The sequence below is a fragment of the Oncorhynchus mykiss genome, chromosome 24 (assembly GCF_013265735.2).
Source record: "Oncorhynchus mykiss isolate Arlee chromosome 24, USDA_OmykA_1.1, whole genome shotgun sequence".
NCBI lineage: Eukaryota > Metazoa > Chordata > Actinopteri > Salmoniformes > Salmonidae > Oncorhynchus > Oncorhynchus mykiss.
The window spans coordinates 4,173,117-4,197,929 of NC_048588.1; the positions used below are offsets into that span (position 1 = coordinate 4,173,117).

General features: G+C 48.9%; 1 protein-coding gene and 1 pseudogene across 1 annotated transcript; one reads left to right on the top strand and one right to left on the bottom strand.

The window, feature by feature from the left end:
• Positions 1-903: 903 nt before the first annotated feature.
• LOC110503493 lies at positions 904-3,769 on the bottom strand (annotated as a pseudogene).
• On the top strand, positions 3,113-23,417 carry LOC110503494 (striatin-4). The gene is made up of 19 exons (XM_036961064.1): positions 3,113-3,121; positions 3,751-4,248; positions 12,160-12,263; positions 12,361-12,431; positions 13,025-13,103; positions 13,635-13,829; positions 14,052-14,235; positions 14,349-14,508; positions 15,251-15,346; positions 15,647-15,765; positions 16,156-16,331; positions 16,622-16,669; positions 16,764-16,885; positions 17,513-17,680; positions 17,769-17,909; positions 19,711-19,809; positions 19,962-20,048; positions 20,241-20,444; positions 20,579-23,417. The coding sequence occupies exons 1-18, from the start codon at positions 3,113-3,115 to the stop codon at positions 20,408-20,410; spliced, it is 2,526 nt and encodes an 841-aa protein (XP_036816959.1). The 3' UTR covers positions 20,411-20,444; positions 20,579-23,417.
• The last annotated feature ends 1,396 nt before the right edge of the window (positions 23,418-24,813 follow it).

Consider the following 24,813-nt stretch of genomic DNA (forward strand, 5'->3'; position numbering starts at 1 on the left):
TGAACGTACTTTGGTGCGAAAAGTGCAGATCAATCCCAGAACAACAGCAAAGGACCCTGTGAAGATGCTGGAGGAAACAGGTACAAAAGTATCTATATCCACAGTAAAAACCAGTCCTATTACGACATAACCTGAAAGGCCGCTCAGCAAGGAAGAACACACTGCTCCAAAACCGCCATAAAAAAGCCAGACTACGGTTTGCAACTGCACACGGGGACAAAGATCGTACTTTTTTGAGAAATGTCCTCTGGTCTAAAAATAGAACTGTTTGGATATAATGACCATCGTTATGTTTGGAGGAAAAATGTGGAGGCTTGCAAACCAAAGAACACCAATCCAACCGTGAAGCACGGGGGTGGCAGCATCATGTTGTGGGGGTGCTTTGCTGCAGGAGGGACTGGTGCACTTCACAAAATAGATGGCATCATGAGAAGAGAAAATTATGTGGATATATTGAAACAACATCTCAAGACATCAGTTAAAGCTTGGTCTTCCAAATGGACATTGACCCAAGCATACTTCCAAAGTTGTGGCAAAATGGCTTAAGGACAACAAAGTCAAGGTATTGGAGTGGCCATCACAAAGCCCTATCCTCAAGCCTATAGAACATTTATGGGCAGAACTGAAGAAGTGTGTGCAAGCAAGGAGGCCTACAAACCTGACTCAGTTACACCAGCTGTCAGGAGGAATGGGCCAAAATTAACCCAACTTATTGTGGGAAGCTTGTGGAAGGCTGCCTGAAATGTTTGACCCAAGTTAAACAATTTAAAGGCAATGCTACCAAATACTAATTGAGTGTATGTAAACTTCTGACCCACTAGGAATCTGATGAAAGAAATAAAAGCTGTAATAAATAATTCTCTCTACTATTATTCTGACATTTCACATTCTTAAAATAAAGTGGTGATCCTAACTGACCTGAGACAGGGATTTTTTACTCGGATTAAATGTCAGGAATTGTGAAAAACTGAGTTTAAATCCATTTGGCCTAGGTGTATGTAAACTTCCGACTTCAACTGTATATGTTTTGGGTTGTGGCTCGAATCGTTTTGTCCTTTTGTCGGGCCACATGAAAGCTCCAAAGGTCCCAGCCACACCCCTCCCTCACAGCCGGCTCCTATCCAGCCTCTTCTTGGCAGGGTTTGGGTACTGGGGGTTCTCGATGACCCCCTCCCCAAACTTGAGCTCCAGGAAGGCGCGGTGGTTGTTCGGGCCGTAGGCGGTGACGCCGGCGAAAGGCATCGGCACCAGCGGCTGCAGGAAGTGCTCGGGGAACTCCACATCCTGTTTGTGCTCCATCCACGTGTCTTTGGTCATGACGCCGTTCCGCGGGTAGAAGGGCCACAGGTCCACGTGGAGGTGGTTAGCCTCGCTGTATTGCACCCGATAGAAGTCCCCCTCCACTGCCCGCTCCCACACATAGCCGTTAGCATCCACCAGAGAACCAGAGTCCAGGTTCTTCAGGTAGTCACAGTTGGGCACGTCCTCCAGGTAGATGCCCAGGTCCACATCATAGTCCCAGGGGATGATGTCCTGGTGGCGGGCCGCCCCCAGCAGGGAGCCTCCTTCCAGCCAGTAGCGCACCCCGGAGCTCTCCAGGATGTTGATCACATACTTGGTGGTCTCGCGGAGGGCGCGCAGGCAGCAGGGAGGTGTCCAGCGCTCCAGGTACAGGTACTCAGGGGTGTCGTCCCGGACAGTACCGAAGCAACGCTTCGTCTCCTTCCCACAGCCGTGCCACTGCTCCTTCCCATCAGCCAGTAGCAGACGCTTCAGCCCAAAGTTCCTCATCAGCTGGCTAGTGGCCTCCTTCAGATGGCTGTCTGCCTTCCACTGGTTGTGGGCTGAGCTGAAGAGAGGCCGGTGGCTGGGGAGAAGCAGGGGCTCTCCAGGAGCTTGACCTTCCAGCCATGCAGGGAGGTCTGGATGAAGAGTGAGGGCAGCAGGGGCCTCCCCAGTGGGACAGACAGGTTGAAGAGGTCCTCAGAGCGGATGAGGACCACCACGTCCCCCTGAAGGGCTGTACACACGCTACCACTGGTCCCAGACGCCGCTGTGGAATAGGTGGCCGTCCACTCTCTAAGGCTGACCCGCAGGTGCAGGCACTGAACGGTCGAGCGTGCCAACACTGGGGAAGCCACCAGCCCCACCCTCCCCCTCCAGCTCCCGGATCAGCCTCTCCACAGCCCGGCCCTGCTCCAGCTCCACCCCGTCAGGCACCAGCAGCACAAACTCTGTCTGAATGTGAAACTCTGGCCGGTGGGCCTGCGGAGGCTGCTCGGGGCTGGGGGAGAGCACCAGGAGACGGGCCCCCTCGGGGAGAGACAGAGGGGGGTAGGGCGGGGTGTCAGACACAGCCAGGAAGGGCAGCTCAGGTCTCTGGTGCAGGAAGGAGCGTGCCACATCACCGACGTAGGTCTCAAAATTCTCAAACTCCCGTAGGAGGACAGTCACACGAGGGCCGTGGCTGTTCCCCTCTCCCCCGACACCTCCAGCGCCAACCATCCCTGCGCCAATCCCTACCAGGCCCCCCATGCCGCCCTCCAGCCCGGAAGCAGGTAAGGCAGCCTTCCTGGAGCCCCTTCCTGGGTCCCGGCGTTTCTCCATCATCTGCTGCTGGGCTTGGAACACATAGTAAAGGATGAGCAGGTTCAGAGCGATGGCTCCAGTCAGAAGGCCCTGGCAGAAACTCACCCGCATGGCACCTCTTGCTGCACTCGTCTGGCTCAGGGAAAGGAGAAGGTATAGGATGGAGCTCTCTATTCAGAAAGCCTGTCCATAAACATCAGGACCCCATCGGTAAAGAGCTACAGCCTATGTGCATCGGAAGAGTAATGGCCAGCTGCTGGAATAGCTGAAATACACAGAAAACACAGGAATTTAAAATGAGTCCTTAAAAAAAGGATTCTAAAGCACTTCAGATGGCTGTGATAGGCTTTAGAGGCTGTAGTCTAGTTTATTACATTATATTCAAACGTCAAGGGACTAGGTGCAGTGTGTCTCACATACATGGACTGGATTGCCCTAGTTCTCTTCGGCCAATACTTTGACCTAGATTGTAACCGTAACTATAAATTACAGCCAAAATGAGCCACGGAGATGCTTCAAATTGATGCTCCGTGTAAGTATAGGCCTATGCTCCCTTCTAGAATTGCTACCGTAGGCTGTCAAGTATTGCTACAGCAATACTACCACATTTCCAGTACCTAGAACGGTGTCTGCATCATGCAATGTACTTTTTATGCTGTCAATTTAATGCTGACAGTAGACTACACCTATAATGCATGGCTTCTATGCAACCATGATCATTCTCCATCATTTCATAAAGACCACCCCACAAAATGACCCCTATAAACGCTTCATATGCAGGACTCGTTTGTCTTCCAATGTGAATCACGTTCTCCCCGTTATATTGCCTAACATTCTCCAACTCGTTAGAATGAAATAGCATACAAACCATAATGCGCGGAGCGTTACATCGAATTTGCTCGCTGTGTGGAAAGGTGGCTGAGCCAAGCACAAACACGGAGACACCACCGGTGCAATAGCGCTTACTGACAGTGTAAAATGTGAATGTTATACTGACAAATAAACTAAAGAAGTGTTCATACACTGGGAGTTCTAGATTATTATCAACACCGCGGTCTGTAACGTTATACCCTTGCTTTGCTGTTTTGGAAACGACCACAGGAAGCTTGCGTGAGATCACAATATGGCAGGAAGCGACGTCCTTGGTTACTGTAACGGGAGAGAGAGGGGAAAAAACGACCCCCCCCCCCCTGTAGTAGATTTGCTCTTAGCTCATTTTTTGGCACCGTTCCTCCACGGGAGTTCTTGCATTTACTCTTTACGCGAGAGAGGAAGAAAGAAGGTTCGAGCGTTAGAGCTGGGTTTGTGAGGGACGGGGTTGTTGTTATTGTTATCGCTACTTGTTTTCCCCACCTCCCTGTCCTGGCGAAAGCTCAAAGCGCTAAAATGGAGGCGGAAAGATCCGGCGGAGTAGCAGGGGGAACGAACCAGAACTCTGGAGGCAGCGGCGTGGGGCGCAACCCGAACGGGCCGAAATCAGTGCTCGGGCAGGCGACAACAGCAGCAGCGGCAGCGATGGCTGGATCGTCGCAGCCTCGAGAACCACAAGACGGCGACGCAGGCCTATCGCTTCCCGGGATCTTGCACTTTATCCAGTTCGAATGGGGACGCTTCCAGACCGAGAAATATCGTTGGGAAGCCGAGCGAGATGAACTCAGGGTAATTATAGTGTTATCATCAAGCAATAGCTGTGTAGACTATGTATTACTAGCTTGTTACGATTGAGAAAAAAGCTAGCCTAGCATTGCCAACATCCCACAGAAGTCACGATCGCTCCTCAATACTTTCCCCAATCGGACAGAATTACTGTCCACATAATCGCGAACCTATTCACCCCTATGCTCCTGGATAGCAGTTCTAAAGCTTTTTTGTGTGATCAAACCAAACCCAATATTTGGGGGTTCCAAAAAAATTTCACCGTTCTTGACTAGTCTAAAACACTGGGTTGTGGATTTATTTAATGTTCACCATCAATCACAGGACGCTCAATTATCCGTGTGTTTCACATTGAGGCGCAGTCACTGTCCGAGCCACACGCTGATCCCAACGCAGCCAGACATATAGTCCACATTGTCTAATTATAGCGGATCACACAGGTGGCGGTGTCAATAGGCTTTGTAGAGTTGCCCCAACGGTAATTAACGCCAGATGGTTGGACTCCGCTGTTCTTCAACCCCATCATGGTTTCTATTTTTCTCTCTGCGAGATTATGGTGGGTCACGTGACTCACTGTCAATTACAACAGGGATTCAGTGATGCGTCTGTAAATCCCGGAGCCACACACACACACACTAAAAAGACCGATGACGTAATGCGGTTCTTCCGCCGTTTACACACGTTCACATGTACACTCATGCCTGCCTGGGGAGTGCAAAGCGTGTTTTTTTTTATTGCTTTCCCCATCACGTGGCCTTCTCCTGTCAGCACGTTTAATTATAAGGATGCTGAATGAACATGAGCTGATGAAATACGAGTTTGCTTGATTATTTACAATAGCCTAAAGGTCTGTGTAGAAAAGCAATAGCATTCCACTGCTGTCAGTGTATTTCACTCTCCCGCTCCCTCTACCCTATAGGCTATAGCCTAGTTAGAAGTAGGAACTTTATATAATATGGATGAACCATAACAAACTGGCCGTGCTGATCTTATAGCAGTGTGGGGATTGAAGTCAGAAGTATGTCACCACCACCACTAGAGTCTTACTGGGAAGGATTACTGTGCATGAACGTGAGTGTGTGTGTGTGGTCTAGTTTTCACAGGCTCAATTAGCAGCAGAACTCGGGCCAGAAGAGAGAGAGAGAGAGAGAGAGAGAGAGAGAGAACACACAGTCATGCAGAGAGAGAGAGAGAGAGAGAGAGACAGACAGACAGACACAGACAGACAGACAGACAGACAGACAGACAGACAGACAGACAGACAAAGAGAAGTAAAGGGCGAAAGAACACATGGCCATGCACACAGAAAGAGACGATGAGCGAACAGAGAAATAGAAAGAGAGAAACCCACAAACAGACGAAGAGAGCAGAGAGAGAGAGCAGAGAGAGAGAGAGAGAGAGAGAGAGAGAGAGAGAGAGAGAGAGAGAGAGAGAGAGAGAGAGAGAGAGAGAGAGAGAGAGAGAGAGAGAGAGAGAGAGAGAGAGAGAGAGAGAGAGAGAGAGAGAGAGAGAGAGAGAGAGAGAGAGAGAGAGAGAGAGAGAGAGAGAGAGAGAGAGAGAGAGAGAGAGAGAGAGAGAGAGAGAGAGAGAGAGAGAGAGAGAGAGAGAGAGAGAGAGAGAGAGAGAGAGACAGACAGACAGACAGACAGACAGACAGACAGACAGACAGACAGACAGACAGACAGACAGACAGACAGACAGACAGACAGACAGACAGACAGACAGACAGACAGACAGACAGACAGACAGACAGACAGACAGACAGACAGACAGACAGACAGACAGACAGACAGACAGACAGACAGACAGACAGACAGACAGACAGACAGACAGACAGACAGACAGACAGACAGACAGACAGACAGACAGACAGACAGACAGACAGACAGACAGACAGACAGACAGACAGACAGACAGACAGACAGACAGACAGACAGACAGACAGACAGACAGACAGACAGACAGACAGACAGACAGACAGACAGACAGACAGACAGACAGACAGACAGACAGACAGACAGACAGACAGACAGACAGACAGACAGACAGACAGACAGACAGACAGACAGACAGACAGACAGACAGACAGACAGACAGACAGACAGACAGACAGACAGACAGACAGACAAAGAGAAGTAAAGGGCGAAAGAACACATGGCCATGCACACAGAAAGAGACGATGAGCGAACAGAGAAATAGAAAGAGAGAAACCCACAAACAGACGAAGAGACACGGACCGAGAGACAGGCCACGAGGCGAATAAAGAGAGAAAGTAGACAAACACCAAACAGCATGAGAGAGAGAGAGAGACAGAGAGAGAGACAGAGAGAGAGAGAGAGAGAGGCGTTTGGGTGCCCTGTTCAAACAGTAGCCCAGCAGTTTACATAAGAGGACACCAGTGGCTGCTAAAATAGAGATAGCCCTGTGGCGAACACACACACAGCCTCCATGAACATACACACAGAACACACAACACTATACAGAATAATAGCCTACAGTTTCCTCTGGGCTAGTGCTCTGTCTCAAACCAAAAGTTGATTGATGACTGCCTGGTGTGTGGAAACCATTGGCCTTCCCTGCCATGTGACTGTATGCGTATGTGACATTGACAGGGCGTGTATGGTGTGCCAGTGGTATCTTTTTTAGGGCTGAATCGTGTCGTTAAACGGGAACACCTGTGTGGCACTCTGTCTCCTGTGACAGCCAGCCAGGCTGTGGCGGGGCTGGGTCGAGCAGTTGGCTAGGCCAGGTGTGACCTAACGTAGCAGGCGTTTCTTTCTGGTCCTGACAAGATATATTTTTCTTCTGCACTGTTCAACCAATCCAGTTCAGTGTCGCCTTGTTGACGCCCAAACGCGTAGGTCACGTCACAGGCTCTCTCTCTCAATTTCTCTGACAACCAGATGCATCCGGTTGTCATTGACCCCCGCGAAGGGTGGGCCAGGTGTGACGTCCCCAGAGCAGAGCCACAGGGCCATGTGACCACAGCCAGCAGGCCATGCCAGGGGACAGACAGACAGGTGGCACAGCTCTGGGCCCTGTTATTCATCACTGATCTCGCATGACCGGGGATAGGTCAAAGCTATGTGGCGGCAGCCCTGGCTTAATCCTATCCGGTCAGGTAAGATCAGTGATTCCTTTAAGAAAGCGAGGACGAGGGATACAGCTATAAAACCCGCAGGCCTCTCACCTCTGTCAGGCTATATCTGTCCCGTAGAACTGTAGAGGGGGTCCAAATCAAACAAAGTCATTTCTCTACTGAATATCTGAATATACTCCTGCTGAGTCTGTAGAGAAAAGAGTCTCTACATCTCGTGTCCTACTTCATTCGGCTTAGTACAGTCGGTGCTGATCAAGGACCTACAGCACTCCTAGCTGGCTCATAAATGTCAGATTAGATTTCAACGTTGCGCCACAGTTGCTACTTGCCATAAATGGAAGGACAGAGCGCTTTGTAGCCGTTGACACTCAAGAACAGTGGCACTCCGACTAGTGGTGACCCAGATGACACCACTTCCTGCTGGGGCATGTTAAGTGGGGCCCGTAGTGCCCTTCTCTCAGCTCTAATGAAATGCCCAGTGCTCTCATGCATGACACGCGTATGTACAGTACTGTGCTTCGCTCACCCCTCGCACACTTCTGGGCTCTCTCACACTTCATTTGGCCTTTCTTTCTCACACTGACACACGCAAAGTCACACATGCAGACTTTTTGCACAACTTAAGCGCTCTCGCACACTCACCTACACATGCACACACACCCACACACTCTCTCTCTCTCTCTCTCTCTCTCTCTCTCTCTCTCTCTCTCTCTCTATCATTCTCTCTCTCTCTCTCTCTCTCTCTCTCTCTCTCTCGTTCCCTGTCCCAGAAAAGTCCTCTGCTCTACTTGTTGGCTGATGGGTCCCAGAGGGATGGAGGATGACATAGAGGTAAAGGAGAGGAAGAGCTGCCCTTGACCCTGTTCAGCGGTGGTGGCGGGGGCGGGGGGGCTGACTGATGAAATGCGCCAGTCAGAACTCCTCAGCAGGCCAACTTCTGAGAGAGCCATATAGAGAGTGCTGTAGTGTTTTTACTCCGAAAGGTAGTTGTTTAGCCTATCTTTGTGCTAAGACTGTTGTTGGTTTATGTGCCAGTGTTCAACAGGCATGTTTATAACATAGTTGATGCCCTTTATATTACAGGTCACAGCTGTTTCTTTTGGTTCAGGTTGTGACTTAATTTGTCCCAGAGGGCAATTGTTTTTTGGCACCAAGGAGTACGTAGACGTACATACAATGCTAGTGCATGAGTCATGGGTTGGCAGCCGTCAATATCAATATAACATTGCTCATGATCAACCATTAGCAGCAGCAATCGTGTAAAGTAAGGCCTACATAGAAGGCAAGTAAAGTTGACGTGACATTTTGGAGAATGTGCACAGCGCACATCATTCAAATGTGCGGATTAAAAAATGCTGACCGCGTTAGCATCATCGGCCCATGTAATGACAACCAGGGCAATAAAACTAGTTAGGACAGACTAACCTCGTCCCTGTATTCACAAGGCCAATGGCCGTAGGGGTCAAAGGTAAATGAGTGCTTGTACCTGTTAGTCTTAACAGTTGGGGGAATCTACACCGGGAGCCAGAGGGTAGGACATGGAACATCCTGGTGTCGGGGGCGGGCACAGCCAGACAGGATAGATTCTAACTTCCTCAGCACTCATCTGCTGTACAGGTCAGACAGACAACGCTGCTGGACTGCTGTGATCTTAACACTTTTACTATCCTAGCTAGTGCTTTTTTGTTGGTTGTTGTTGCTTTGATACCGAGGTTACCATGCCAACAGATCAAAGAAAATGGTAGGACCGATTTCAATGTACGCTTTATAAAAGAGAGTCTTCAAGGTCCTGTCAACCTGGAACTTTTGCCCGTTTCCTGAAAAGGTGTCGCTGGTACTTCTCGCACATCATGTCAGTGTTGCACTCAAAGCTCAATTGATCATCAATCATGGTCCCAAGATATTTATAATTGGCGATGGTGTCTACCACCTGGGCCATGAGGATAGTGTTCTGAGAGGTAGGGAGTTGACACCTGAAGTCCATACACATATATTTTGGTTTTTTGTCACATTCAGTTGTAGGAAACCGCCGTGGCACCAATGAACAAACTCCTCAACAGGCCCCGGGGCTAGTTTCATCGTCTGAAGCAGACAGACTATTTCTGAGTCGTCCGCAAACTTTAGGATGTGCTGGTTCTTGCACTGGCTATGACACTCATCAGTGTGCAGGATATAGAGGAGGGGCGAGGACACAACCCTGGGGTGAGCCTGTTGAGAATGCCTGCTTCCCTGCCAGGCTCCCATGCAACCTCACCCTCTGGGTTCTGCTAGTAAGACAGTCAAGGATCCAGTCCACTACACTAGAGTCTACACTAAAACGATTAGGGAGTTTGTTCGTAGACCTTGCGAGACACTACGTGACCAAAAGTATATGTGGACAACCTGCTCGTCGAACATCTCATTCCAAAATCATGGCCATTAATATGGAGTTGCCCCCCCCCACCTCCCCCCTTTGCTGCTAGAGCAGCCTCCACTCTTCTGGGAAGGCTTTCCACCAGATGCTGGAACATTGCTGCACTAAGAGCGTTAGTGGGGTCAGGCAGGCACTGATATTGTGCAACGATTAGGCCTGGCTCACAGTCGGCGTTCCCATTCATGACAAGGTACAAATCTGTCGTTCTGCCCCTGAACAGGCAGTTAACCCACTGTTCCGAGGCCGTCATTGAAAATAAGAATTTGTTCTTAACTAACTTGCCTAGTTAAATAAAAGTAAAATAAAAATAAAAATCCCAAAGGTGTTTTGATGGGGTTAAGGTCAGGGCTCTGTGCAGGTCAGTCAAGTTCTTCCACACCACCAATCTCGACACACCATTTCTGTGTGGACCTTGCTGCCAGATTGTGAAGCGCGATTCATCAGCCCAGAGTACGCGTTTCCACTGCTCCAGAGTCCAATGGCTGCGAACTTTACACCACTCCAGCCGACACTTGGCGTTGTGCATGGTGAACTTAGGCTTGTGTGCGGCTGCTCGGCCATGGAAACCCATTTCACGAAGCTCCCGAGGAACAATTCTTGTGCTGAAGTTGCTTCCAGAGGCAGTTTGGAACTCAGCAGTGAGTGTTGCAACTGAGGACAGCCGATTTTTACACGCTATGCGCTTCGGCGGTCCTGTTCTGTGAGCTTGTGGCCTACCACTTCGCGGTTGTGTCCTTATTGCTCCTATACATTTCCACTTCCATCAAACACTTACAGTTGACTGAAGCAGCTCTAGCCGGGCAGAAATGTGAAGAATTTGCTTGTTGGAATGGTGGCATCCTATGACGGTGCCACGTTGAAAGTCACTGAGCTTTTCAGTAAGGCCATTTTACTGCCATTTTTTTTGTCTATGGAGATTGCATGGCTGTGTGCTCGATTTTATACACCTGTCAGCAACGGGTGCGGCTGAAATAGCCGAATCCACTCATTTGAAGGGGGGGGGGGTCCAAATACGTGTGTGTGTGTGTGTGTGTGTGTGTATATAGTGTATATGCTTGAACTTTTGATGTGGGTTTGATCACAGATCACTGATCTGTAGGGAAGCCATCAGAGTGAAGTAAATCGCCTAAAGTAAGACTCCTTCTCTCACCTCTACTGGCCACACTTCCAGACTCAGGATCTACTCCAATACTTTTGAAATGCATCATCCCTCCCTCCCGCCCATGAGGTCCTTGCTGATATGTATATGATTGGATGGCCCTGGTGAAGTTCAATTCCCACCTTATTTCTGTCCGCAGTCCAGCTCTTCCAGCAAGGAAGGAAGGAAGGAAGGAAAGGTGCGTGTTTAAAACGGGGCCCCTGGATTGGACAAGATCCTGTTGTTCAGACAGGGAGGGGACGCGATGTTCATGGATCGTCATGGTACTCTGACATGGACAGATGACGTGCTCCTCCTGTGCGTACACTGTACCACAGCACAACAGACACACACACACACACACACACACACACACACACACACACACGGCAAGTAAAGCCATGTCAGATTGCAGGGCGCCAGTGGAGACAGAAGTGGGAGTATATATTTCCAGGAATGTCGGGGACAGTGGGAGAGATGACTGATGCTTATCTGGGATGAAAGGGACACTCCAAAGAAGTGTGTGTAAAGAAGACGTGTGCGCGTGTGTGAGTGCGTGTACAAAGCGTTAGAAAAATGGCTGCACCCAACACAGTGCATCTACCTGGTCCTTCACTACCCGGCTTGGCCGCTCCTCTGCTATCCCCAGACGGACACAGCTCTGAGCATAGTGCCCTTCAGGTCTATTTTAGTACCGGGAGTCTGTAGGCGTGACATGTAGCTGCTGCTAAACCAGATAGAACGCTTCAATCTGAAACGCACGGGAGGTGCTGCACACAAAGTGATGCGTCATCAGCAGAGGTAGTTTCGGTTTGCAGTAGCACCGTCACATTCTTCATGTTTGCGCGAGTACGGTTTGCGTATCCCAGCCGTAAGGTCTCGCTGGCGTCGACCTCGTGCAGACCGCCATGGTAGACGTGCCGGCGGCATTTTTAGACTGCTCTACTTTTCTGGGGCCCGGGAAGAGCGATTGGACCACACACACGCACTTCTCTCCTCACGATGGTTTCCCCCCTCCAGATGTCTGGGTTTGCTGGTCAGGAGAAGTTCTAAATACAGAACGCCACTCCGTCCACAACCCGCTACTTAGCCCGGTGCTCGGTTGTGGAGCCAAACCCACGGTATTTCTGCACTGTACGTTGTATTTGTTTGAGTGGTCCAAACAAACTTTGCCTGGGATGTGGCATGCTCAGTAATGTTGTGTGTGTGTGTGTGTGTGTGTGTGTGCTCATATGCTTGACCTGTGCGTGTGTGCGCGCGCAGGCTCAGGTGACGTTCCTGCAGGGTGAGAGGAAGGGGCAGGAGAACATGAAGCAGGACCTGGTCAGGCGGATTAAGATGTTGGAGTACGCCCTTAAACAAGAGAGGTCAGACGCACGCACGCACACAGACACACACAGACACACACACACAGTGTAAGGCTTGGGTAACACTGCCATCTTGTGGTTCTTCCTCTCTCTGCAGGTCCAAACACCAGAAGCTGAAGACAGGCAGTGACCAGAGCCCAGGGGAGAAGAAACCAGAGGCAGAACAAGGTATGCAGGCTCTATGATGACCTTATGTAGACTCTACGTATGCTCTAGGCCAGGGGTGTCAAACTCATTTTGCCCTGGGGGCCGCATTCGGTCTTCAATAACATTTTTTGGGGTTATATTTCCTCGCCATCCAAATGTGCAAAAAATGAGTCCTTCTAGCCATAATTTGATGCTGCCTGACTTTCTACCTTTTATTTCTGTGATTGTTAGCGAGTTGGACACAGTCAAGAAACTGTACGAATGTAGGTCCTTTATCAATTCTACTCATTTCTGTTTTGGTCTTTAGAGAGTATATTAACACACAAAAACATGAAATATCATTTTTTCCACCAACGGGCCGGATTGGACCCTCTCGGATGGTCTAATGATTGGTTCACAATGTAGCCTAGATCTAATGCATTCTAAAGCAGAACTAGTAACTTCCCTATGCTTCTGTTTCCACGTTTTCACCATTGAAGTGTGTGTGTGTGTGTGTGTGTGTGTGTGTGTGTGTGTGTGTGTGTGTGTGTGTGTGAGCTGTAAGTGTTTCTCTGGTGATTCCTTCTGTTATATCGGCGCTTCCTCCTCTAATTGACTCGTCCTGTACCCCGCAGTGCCTAATGGGCCAGCAGAGTCTGAATCTGAGCCAGCCAATCAGATGTCCTGGAAGGAGGGCCGTCAGCTACTGCGCAAGTAAGGCTTTCTCCCCATAGCGGGAGCAAGGCCTCCTCCCCGTAGCGAGAGCAAGGCCTCCTCCCCGTAGCGAGAGCAAGGCCTCCTCCCCGTAGCGAGAGCAAGGCCTCCTCCCCGTAGCGAGAGCAAGGCCTCCTCCCCGTAGCGAGAGCAAGGCCTCCTCCCCGTAGCGAGAGCAAGGCCTCCTCCCCGTAGCGAGAGCAAGGCCTCCTCCCCGTAGCGAGAGCAAGGCTTCCTCCCCGTAGCGAAAGCAAGGCTTCCTCCCCGTAGCGAGAGCAAGGCTTCCTCCCCGTAGCGAGAGCAAGGCCTACTCACCGTAGCGAGAGCAAGGCTTCCTCCCCGTAGCGAGAGCAAGGCCTCCTCCCCGTAGCGAGAGCAAGGCTTCCTCCCCGTAGCGAGAGCAAGGCTTCCTCACCGTAGCGAGAGCGGCACTGTCCTCAACACCTTTAAACAAACTGTTGAGTCTGAATGAAGAGGCTGATCGTGTGTGTCCATGGTTTGCTCGTGTGTGTGTGTTCGGTGTGTGTGTAGGTACCTGGAGGAGGTGGGCTACTCGGACACCATCCTGGACATGCGTTCGAAGCGTGTGCGCTCCCTGCTGGGTCGTACCAGCCCCGAGGCTAACGGCGCCCCGGCCAGCAGCGAGCAGCAGCCCGCCCCGGACCCTGAGCCCCTGGCAGGGGGGGAGTCACTCCTCATCAGACAGATAGAGGAGCAGATCAAGAGGTGAGACCCCCAACACGCACAGCCCTGTCCTGGGTGTAGGGTGCTGTGGACAGTGATGAATGGAAGCTTGTCTCCATGGTAGTCACTGTGAAGTTGATCAGTACTCTGTCTGTGTTGGTGAATTGCATGTTCTTTGTCAAATTCCTATAACTGTCAGTATTGTTGTTGGGAGTTGTGTGTTGCCGCTGATGTGTGTGTGTGTGTGTGTGTGTGTGTTGGTAGGAACGCGGCGGGGAAGGATGGTTCTAAGGAGCGCCTGGGTGGTTCCGTGCTGGATAAGATCCCCTTCCTACACGGCTGCCAGGATGACGATGAGGATGACAGTGATGAGGAAGATGACTTCCAGGGCATGGGCGCGGACCGTATAGACGGGCAGCGCAACAAGAACAAGAAGCTGCGCGTTAAGGTTCCGATCACGTCAACACGGCAAAGTGTGTGTAGTTATACCCCCCTGTGTGTGTGAGAGAGTGTATTAAAGGTCTTCTCTCTCTGTGTGTGTGTGTGTGTGTGTGTGTGCAGATGGGGACTGAGCCCACGACCACAGACCTGGACCCTGATGACGAGGAGGAGGATGAAGACGACTCGGAGGATGCCCTGAGCGAGTTTGACTTCCTGGGATCAGGGGAGGAGGGGGAGGGGGCGGGAGAGGCCCGGATCTCAGGGGACGGCCGGGAGTTAGGTACGCCGTCATCATAGCAACCGCCTCAACCACACCTGTCTGTCAAGCTTTCTGTCTGTCTTCTCTTTCTGTCTGTCTGTCTGTCCCTCTCTCTCTTTCTAGGGAGTTATATGTTCTGTACACTCACCTCTACTGCCAATAAACCATTGTCTATGGTTAACCATTGTCTGTGTGTCTCTATCACATTTGTTGTTTGACTTTGTCATCCACGTGTCTCTCTCTCAATCTGAGGCAATGTGTTCTGTTGGCATAACGCATGCTGTTTGGTGTCTGTCTACTTTCTCTCTTTATCCGCCTCGTGGCCTGTCTCTCGGTCCGTGTCTCTTCGTCTGTTTGTGGGTTTCTCTCTTTCTATTTCTCTGTTCGCTCATCGTCTCCTCTGTGCATGGCCATGTGTTCTTTCCCCCTTTACTTCTCTTTGTCTGTCTGTCTGTCTGTCTGTCTCTCTCTCTCTCTCTCTCTCTCTCTGCATGACTGTGTGTTGTCTCTCTTTCTCTCTCTCTCTTTCTCTCTCTCTCTCTCTCTCTGCATGACTGTGTGTTTCTCTCTCTCTCTCTCTCTCTCTCTCTCTCTCTCTCTCTGCATGACTGTGTGTTTCTCTCTCTCTCTCTCTCTCTCTCTCTCTCTCTCTCTCTCTCTCTCTCTCTGCATGACTGTGTGTGTTGTGTCTCTCTCCCTCTCTCTCTCTCTCTCTCTCTGCATGACTGTGTGTGTTGTGTCTCTCTCCTCTGGCCTGGTTCAGAGAACCGCAGGAACAAGTTACAGGGCTTGATGTCGGACTTCCCCCCCAAACCCTCCCCGCCCCCCTCTGTTTTGGGACAGTCTCGCTCCGGGGAAGGTAAGACAACAGCCGAAGCCCCAAAACTCTCTCCCTGTCTGACTGTGCCAGTTTCCTGTATTATGTCATGTTCTGTGTGGATGCCAGGACGAGTAGCTGCTTCTTTCGCAACAGATAATGGGGATCCTAATAAAATACCAAATACCAGAGTAGCTCTGTCTCGTCTAAAGGGATACTGCTCTGAAGAGGTAATTGTTTTAGTATTGGAAAAGGGGGGGAAGGGATGTGTTTTTGATCAGATGGTGGTTGATGTGGTAGTGGGTTTAGCATTGAGAGCCATTCTTTCTCCGCTCCTTAAAGGTGGCGCTCTGGGTTTTTCCTCCGACGTCTTCATCCTGGACGCCGTCGGGGGCGGAGACATGAACCTGGGGGAGCTGGCTGACCTCACCGTCGCCAACGACAACGACCTCACTGTGGATGTGAGTACTTGAACGCGCACACGCACATACGACAGTGTTTCTCCTATGATTTTCTTTTCAGCATCGGTGGCAAAGATAACGGGGGGGGGGCTGAGGGAAGACATTTCAGTTTTAAAGCTAATTTCCTGCAATTCCACACATTTAGCCATGGCTTAGGCCATGTTCCTATGCTCTCTGAGTGACTCGTGCAATGACATTTGGGGAATTTTAGTTTCTCCCTGGCTGTCTAGGCTGTATGTTGGAGGTTGTTGATTTTCAAAGATGATTTTATAAATATTTGGCTCAATTATCTTTTTTACGTACTTTATCTGAGTTTAGTCATTTAAAAAAAAGTTAGCAGCTGCTAAATGAATACACCCCACCAACGATCTGACACCTGTGTGCGTGCAGCTACAAGATAACCGGGAGGAGTTCAAGAAGACGTGGAACCCTCGCTTCACGCTGCGCAGCCACTTTGATGCCATCAGAGCGTTGACGTTCCACCCCAGCCAAGCCGTTCTACTCACAGCCTCCGAGGACGGAACCCTGAAGCTGTGGAACCTCAACAAGGCCATACACTCCAAGAAGTAAGAGTCTAAGGAATAGCAGGACCACAACACGCCAATATCAGGGCGTGTCTTCAGAGCGTGTAATCATAAAGTTGGAATGCTGATCCAGGATCAGATCCCTCCTATCCATGTTGTCATCTTTATTGTGATTTTAAAAAGGCATAACTGATCCCAGATCAGCGATCACTCCTACTCTGAGATGCTTTATGAATACAGGCCCAGGAGTGGGAAAGAAACTGAATGGGGTCTGGTAGTTTGCTATAACCCTGCTGTCATGTGTAAATGGATGTTGTTCTTGGCCTCCACAGAAATGCAGCGCTGGACGTTGAACCCATCTACACCTTCAGAGCCCACAGGTGAGCTCAGACCACACGCACATACACTATCATGTGTTTCTGGGTTAATAGCTCATCTTTGTGTAATCGTGTGTGTATGTGTGTGTGTGTACAGTGGTGCAGTTCTGTCTCTGGCAATGGGAGAGGACGGAGACTCGTGCTACAGCGGGGGTCTGGACGGAACCGTGCGCTGCTGGAAGATCCCTGACATCAACGTGGATCCCTACGACAACTACGGTCAGCCCCTGACCCCTGTCTGACCGCTCTGTCACCTTTTTTTGCTTCCAGTCTACCAGTCAGGACTAGCCAGGTTTATCCCCAGCTAACGTATTCAGCTCTGAGTCCGTGGATCACACATGATCAAGTATCATCTCCATGAAAAAACACATTGACTGACATTAGGGCTGTGGCGGTTATTGGTCAGCCAAATGACCACGGTCAGACGCACATTTTGTGCTGCTGCAGGGAGGGGGCATTGCCTAGGACAGGGGTTTTCACTTTTCTTGGGTTGAGGTCGGGTGATTGTGGAGGCCAGGTCATCTGATGCAGCGCTCCATCACTCTCCTTCTTGGTCAAATAGCCCTTACACAGCCTGGAGGTGTGTTTTGGGTCACTGTCCTGTTGAAAAACAAATGATAGTCCCACGCAAACCAGATGGGATGACGTATTGCTGCAGAATGCTGTGGTAGCCACGTTGGTTAAGTGTGCCTTGAATTGTAAATAAATCACAGACAGTGTCACCAGTTAACCAGAATAAAAGTCATTATTTTTCATGTAAAAAAACACCTTGCTTGTTTCAGCAAGGAGCAAGAAAGTTTCATCCCGTTGTAGAATCCATTTGTGCGTGTCTCTCTTGTTGTGTAGACCCGGGTATAGAGAGCAGTGTGTTGTCGGGTCATGAGGACTCAGTGTGGGGTCTGACGTACTCTGCCCACCAACATCGGCTGGCCTCCTGCTCTGCAGACGGGACCGTTCGCATCTGGGCACCCCAGAACTCTGCCCCCTGTCTCTCCGTCTTCAACAAGGAGAAAGGTGAGTGTGTGTGTGTGTGTCTGTGTATGTTTGTGTGTTTTTGTGTGTGTGATATCTTAACTCTCTCTCCCCTCCCCCCCCTGCTCAGAGCACGGAACACCCACCTCGGTGGCCTTTGTGAACTCTGACCCCGACCAGGCGGTGGTGTCATTCGACGGCGGCAAGACGCTGCTCTATGACCTCAACACAGAGCAGAGCATCATGGTCCTGGAGACCGGCACCAAGGACGGTGAGACCTAAGGGCCTGCTCTAATACTGTCAGAATGCTTCCTGTGACCTGGCTGGTCGAGCGGTAGTGCATGTGTACGGTGTTGGCCAGGGGTGTTCAGCGACTGTTTCTTGCCGTTGTCTGTTGTGACCGGATCGTTATGTTTGGGCCTCTCAGGTTTCCACTCTGATGCTGCGTTCGTAACCGCGTGGGAGGTGGGAATTTACCAGCTGTGAGGTTGTAAATGCCAGTTGGATGCATTCGTGTGATTTGAACTCGTTGAAAAATGCAGATTGGCAAATGGCCAACAAGCTGCGCCAACCATAAACTAAAAAGGACAGCTATCATGCTTTGAAACAAATTATAGAGTAAAGAAAAAACACAATTATAGATTGCTTTTTATAAATCTTGTTTTGTTGTTGCGTTTAACTGCCGAAAATGCTGTTATAGAGGGCATTTCCTTAGTCGATGTTGTCAGAGGTCACCATGTGGGAAGAACAGGATTATAGACGAGTTCCCCACTAGTAATTACCAGTTGGTTTGCCATTTCAAGTGGACTTTTCCCAGTCTTATGTGGTAAATTCCCTCCCCCCTCATGGTTACGAACGCACCATGACACCGCCTCCTTCAGTGCACTTGTGACTCTCATTGAAGGTCAGAAGCACAGTGCATCTCCCACTCTGGGGTTAATGTAATGGGCTGCCACTTTTAAGCACGTTCAACACAGGGTGCATCGGCTAATTGATTGAGAGCGGGTACTAGGCTGTTTGCTAAAATGGGTGCAAGAGGGAAGTTTGTAACGAGGTGCCGAAACACCCTATTCTCAACCACCGACTGGACGCATATCCACGGCTATAAACCAAAGACTGTAAAACTAAAAAAATATGAACATAGCCTAGCTCTTGCCCATTTCTTTGGCCCAGTCAGAATCGGCTGCTTAAATGCAGAGGGGAGACGCTGTTGTGGTGTTGGTTCTTTGCGTTTCCGTCCTGCTCCGGTATGCGAGGTTTGACGTCGGCGTAAATGTGGCAACATATTCTCGTTGCACATGGCGACATACTGTTAGCGTTTTATCCACAACTCCCTGTCCATCGCTGCTGTAATCTACTATGAAACCAACATTTTCCTAAAATGGGAGATTTTAACAAATGATGGAGTATCCTCAGAGAATGACAGTTTATGATTAGAATTTTGATGACAACGTGCACATAGGCTCCAGGTGTTTTAACGGAATGGCCTACATCGTTTTTTTGACAACTCAGATTTACCCAAGAGGCATCGGCCTACAATGCAGCGTCGGCATACCCTATAGGACTAGTGTTTTTACATTTTTAGATATATTAATTCGGTTTCACAGTGCGGACCGAACCGAAGTCCCTGTAGCGAGCGGTTCGGGTACGAATACGTGTACCCTTACACCCCTAGTCGGCATAGGTTCAAATCAGGCATACTGCCCTAGGATGCAACCTCCCTCTTGTCTTTCCCTACTGTCATCCTCTCTCTGTTCAATCAAATCTGAAAATACCTTTTTATATATATAAAAATATATATAAAGGTATTTTCAGATTTTATTTGTATGTACTGTGCTACAGACCTTTATGAGAGTCACAAGTGCGTATCTGGCACTGAAGGAGGCAGTGTGCGTTCGTAACCATGCGGGGAGAGGGAATTTACCACATACGACTGGGAAAAGTGGATATATATCTATATTGAAAAATGTATCATTCTGTGCCTCTCTTCCTTAAGAGAAGCCAGGAGGATCTCCCTCCAATACTGGTCTGTGTGTGTCTGTGAGCTGATCTGTGTGTGTCACCCCCTGCAGGCAGTAAGCTGATTAACTGTGTGGTCAGCCACCCCTCTGAGCCCATCTCCATCACCGCACACGAGAACCGCACTATCCGCTATCTGGACAACAAGACAGGTCAGCCCCCTGTCCACTGCCAAATCCTACCTTTCTGTAACTACGCCAGAGTTAGGCCTCATCTGTTTCGTCTGGGTCGAACTAGCCCATAGCCACGTTACTTTCTTTGACCATTTTAATGAAATGTAATGCCCACCTGCGTGTGTTACCAGGAAAAGTGATCCACTCCATGGTGGCACACCTGGATGCTGTCACCTGTCTGACCACGGACCCCAAAGGCACTTACCTCATCTCTGGCAGTGAGTACCCTGACTTGTAATTGGAACTGGGGGGCAAAAAATCTGCATTTGATTTGATTTTTGGCCTCTAGCACCACACACCTGGGGCTGTAACCTGGTTCCCAGGATCAGGATTAAGGAACACTGTTTCTAACCGCATACCGTTGACGATTCTGCCGCACTCATTACTGTGCTCTCCGCTTCCCCCTGCAGGCCATGACTGTTCGGTGCGTCTGTGGATGCTGGACAACAGGACGTGTGTGCAGGAGATCACGGCCCACAGGAAGAAGCACGACGAGGCCATTCACGACGTGGCCTTCCACCCCTCGCAGCCCTTCATCGCCTCGGCCGGCGCCGACGCACTCGCCAAGATCTTTGTCTGAGAGGAGGCACAGACGGGGACCATCATCCTCCTTGGTGAGACACTAGGGTACAGAGAGAGAGAGAGAGGGGGAGAGAGAGAGAGTGTGTGTGTGTGTGCTTTATCTTACAATCTGTTACTTTCTTTACAGTTTCTGCTTATATGAACTTGTCCCTTCTTTTCATTACAGCCCGACAAACACAACTTGGCCAGAGGAGAGTGATGACTACAATGGACAAACCTCACCTGCCTACACACGCAATTTTACAGTTACACACGCACACACACACACACAGACAGACATCCAGTGACATACACACACGAGACTGTGTCCTGCACCCCACTGGCTGGGTCATCGCCAACAGGACACTATTACCCACAGTTCTCTAGCTGTCCCATGATGCCTCACTAACTTGTTGCAATACTAACCATACTGCTTTTCTAACGACTAATCTGGCTGCTCGGTTTCTTAGGTCAGTTTACTACACTGTAATGCTCTGTTCATTTCTACCTTTACAGTCTACTCATGGTTCTAATTAAGGCAGTGTGCGTGTTGACATTGATCACTACACATGCCGATGCATCACCTACTACAATTAGTGACGCGCACACACACACACACACACACGCGGATTAACATTCCGTTTGAAACTGTGTTTTTTTTAAACGTTTTTTAGAAATATATATAAAAAGCTTAGCTCGCCAGTTGCTAACACACATAAGTACCTGACTACAGTAGAGTCCAGTCCTCATCAAGTGACGGCGTTAGCCGTTGTCTACTGCAATACAGCGTGGGGTCACAATGCATTTCCATTCCAAAGGCTTCTGAGGGTTTTAGTTTGTGTGTGTGTTTTTGGAGTCTTCTCCTAGCCAGTGTTGGACAAACAGCTTTAATTTCAGCCTCATCGCCGAGACACTAAGTCTGAGTGTTTGTGTGTCCGGTATTGTACGGTCATCCATTTCAGTAGAATCAAGTCTGATAGGAAATGGGTGTGTGTGTGTGTGTTGCACTTGTTTAATCTTTGGTGCTAAGATCTCGTCAGTCCGAGTCTGAATCAGGGACATGTTTGCATTCGAGGTGTGTGTGTGTGGAGTACTCTTTGTCTCACTGGGATATTTGATATTTGATTTGATTTGATTTGATATTTGTCATCAACAGTAGCATGAAATGGCTTGTATCATGCGTCACTCTCCAGCCACGACATCTGTTTGTGTTGAGATACTGTATGGGTAATTTTTTTTATCCCATAAGAAGACTAACACGCTATGCTAAGCAGACACTTTTTTCTACTGGTTTCCTTTTATATTTGTGTGTGTGTGTGTGTGTGTGTGTGTGTGTGTGTGTGTGTGTGTGTGTGTGTGTGTGTGTGTGTGTGTGTGTGTGTGTGTGTGTGTGTGTGTGTGTGTGTGTGTGTGTGTGTGTGTGTGTGTAAGTTGGCCTTTGTCATTTCATCAGGATAGCTGGTTTGTGAAAGAGTTTGTGGAGATGATGCCACAGTGGAGACCTCTGACTGAAACGGTTGACGTTGAGAGAAAGTGACACTACTCCCAATATGGCGTCCTGTATTCTCCCTTCCTTAAGTCGGCATCAAGTCAGAATGGTCCTTCGTGCCGGTGTATTTATTTAGGCTTGCGCTTGGAAACATATTATCCATTGAAATAGCTGTTAGGTTTCTGGTTTTGGTGCGAGTCCTCATAGTGGGAAACTGGCCTCTCTCCAGTGTCAATGGAGCCAGCAGGGGAAATTGCCCCCAGGATATGGGAACAAAAGGCACATAAAGAGCCCTCCTTCCTCTCCCTTTCCCCTATGGAGGGGAAACAAGAACAAACACTACCTAACCCTTAGCCCCCCTTACATTGGCCTCCGACAAATACTGAACTAGACAGGGTTGGTGTCTGTTCACCAAGCAGTCACTTTGGGCTTGGATTATTGTTCCTGTTTTTTTCCTGGAAGGGAAAACAAGCGTGGACAAAGTGCGACGCCACTCTGAGCCGCGGGCGACCGCTAAAGACTGGACATATCGGTCAGAGATCAGGGGTGATGTCGTTAGGTAGCCGGTTTATTTTTTTGAACTTTCCGGGGTGGAGGCAGAGGGAGCCCTACGGGCAGATCTCTGGCTGTGGAAACATGGTTCCACCAGGCCAGGGCAGAGCAGGGCATGGCAGTAAAGAATTAATGGTCCAGTAGCACCATGTCAATCGGTAACTGGCCCTGAGCTGCCCCCAAACCTACTAATCAACCCCTCTCACACGCCAGAGGGACAGGGTAGAAGTCGTCTCTAACCACTGATTCCAGATCAGATATTTCTTAATCTCCTTAATGGTTAAAGCCAGAATTGTGGCTATGGTTATCTGATCCTAGATCTGTGGTTTAAGGTCAACTTTAACCAACTACAGTACATGCAACAGGATGACTACAGGGATCCGAGAAATGACTGAGAGGTCAACGTTTTCCTCTCCACTGCAAGGCCTTATGGGAAAACACTCTGTGATCTAGTCAGACAGGTGTCTTGGTTTAGTACATGTCAGCTTCATGTGTTTGCTAAAACATGATGGTTTCAGATGTATTGGATTTGACGAGGCAGAGAGAATGCCGAAAGTGCTCCTGTGGCACATTGTGTGCTTTGTTGTTGAGAGGATAAATATAGTACACAGTTGTTAATCACCCACGCCCATAACTGTTGGTTATATGCTGCACTACATCAGCTGCACTAGACCCCAAGACTAGACCAAGGGGTTATCTGTAGCTCAGCTGTGTCTTAGTGTGGCTGTGGAGACCAGGGCCCAGTTTCCCAAAAGCATCTTAAAGAGCGACTGACCCTAAAAAAAAAGCAACTTCTCGTTTTTGAAAATGGCCTACATGAGTCAGAAACACGTATTCTACTGTCAAAATTGACTGCAGAGTGTAATTTTGGTCATTTTACAAGTCAGTCTCGTCCAAAACCGTTGTTACTAAAGTTGCATTTGAAAACGCTCATTATTTTCCCGACTGCCTCAGAACAGCGGAGTGAGTCGTTAGATGCTTTTTTTTAAAATATATATATTTTTTACCCTTCCTCGTCACTTTATACACTAAACAGAAGGTCTCAGCTAAACATAGAATCAAGATGTTTATCTGTCTCTGTGAACGCAGATAACTTAAGAAAGTAGTTTGACTGCTACAAATACAAAGTTGCAAACTATAAGTTTCCAAAATACGAACTGAGTTGACTGTGGGGAGCAGACGGACAAACACAAATATAAAAACAGACAATAGGCATGTGTATATAGGCTACATACAGTGCCTCTGGGAAAAGTATTCAGACCCCTTGGCTTCTTCCATACTTTGTTAGGTTACAGCCTGATTCTATAATTGATTAAATAGTTTTTTCCCCCTCATCAATCTACACACAATATCCCATAATGACTAAGCAAAAACAGGTAAAAAAAAAACCTGAAATATCACATGTACATAAGTATTCAGACCCTTTACTCAGTTCTTTGTTGAAGCACCTTTTGCAGCGATTACAGCCTCGAGTCTTCTTGTATGACGCTACAAGCTTGGCACACGTGCATTTGGGGAGTTTCGGGCTCTGGCTGGGCCACTCAAGGACATTCAGAGACTTGTCCGGAAGCCACTCCTGCATTGTCCTGTCTGAGGTCCTGAGCGCTCTGGAGCAGGTTTTCATCAAGGATCTCTCTGTACTTTTGCTCCATTCATCTTTAATTTGATCCTGACTAGCCTCCCTGCCATTGAAAAAATTTCCCACAGCTGCCACCACCATGCTTCTCCGTAGTTTGACCGGGCGGCCAGCTCTAGGAAGAGTCCTGGTGGTTCCAAACCTCTTTCATTTAAGAATGATGGAGGCCACGGTGGTGTTCGGGACCTTCAATGCCGCATTATTTTTTTTGTTCCCTTCCCCAGATCTGTGCCTCAACACAATTCTGTCTCGGAACTCTACAGAAAATTCCTTCGACCTCATGACTTGGTTTTTGTTCTTACATGCACTGTCAACTGTGGGACCTATTATATAGAGAGGTGTGTGCCTTTCCAAATCATGCCCAATCAATTGAATTTACCACAGGTGGACTCCAATCAAGTTGTAGAAACATCTCAATGATGATCAATGGAAACAGGATGTTTTTTCAGTTTTTTTTATATTTAATACATTTGCTAAAATGTCTAAACCTGTTTTTGCTTTCTCATTATGGAGTATTGTGTGTAGATTGCTGAGGATTTTTTCTTTATTTAATTCATAACATTGGAAAAAGTCAAGGGGTCTGAATACTTTCTGAAGGCACTGTATATAGGCCTGTTTATTTGAATCAGATTCAAATCAATTTCATGCTCAATCAATTGAGTTCTAGTTTGCTGGCTAGCCTACTGTGCAATTTTTACCTCGATACATTTCATGATATGTAATGTGTGCAATGATATGCCAAATC

Excerpts from the sequence above, each read along its gene's own strand:
- LOC110503494 (XM_036961064.1), top strand. Across the intron at positions 14,236-14,348 it reads ACAAGAAGCTGCGCGTTAAG|ATGGGGACTGAGCCCACGAC; the intron begins GTTCCGATCACG and ends GTGTGTGTGCAG. Across the intron at positions 17,681-17,768 it reads CGTCTTCAACAAGGAGAAAG|AGCACGGAACACCCACCTCG; the intron begins GTGAGTGTGTGT and ends CCCCCTGCTCAG.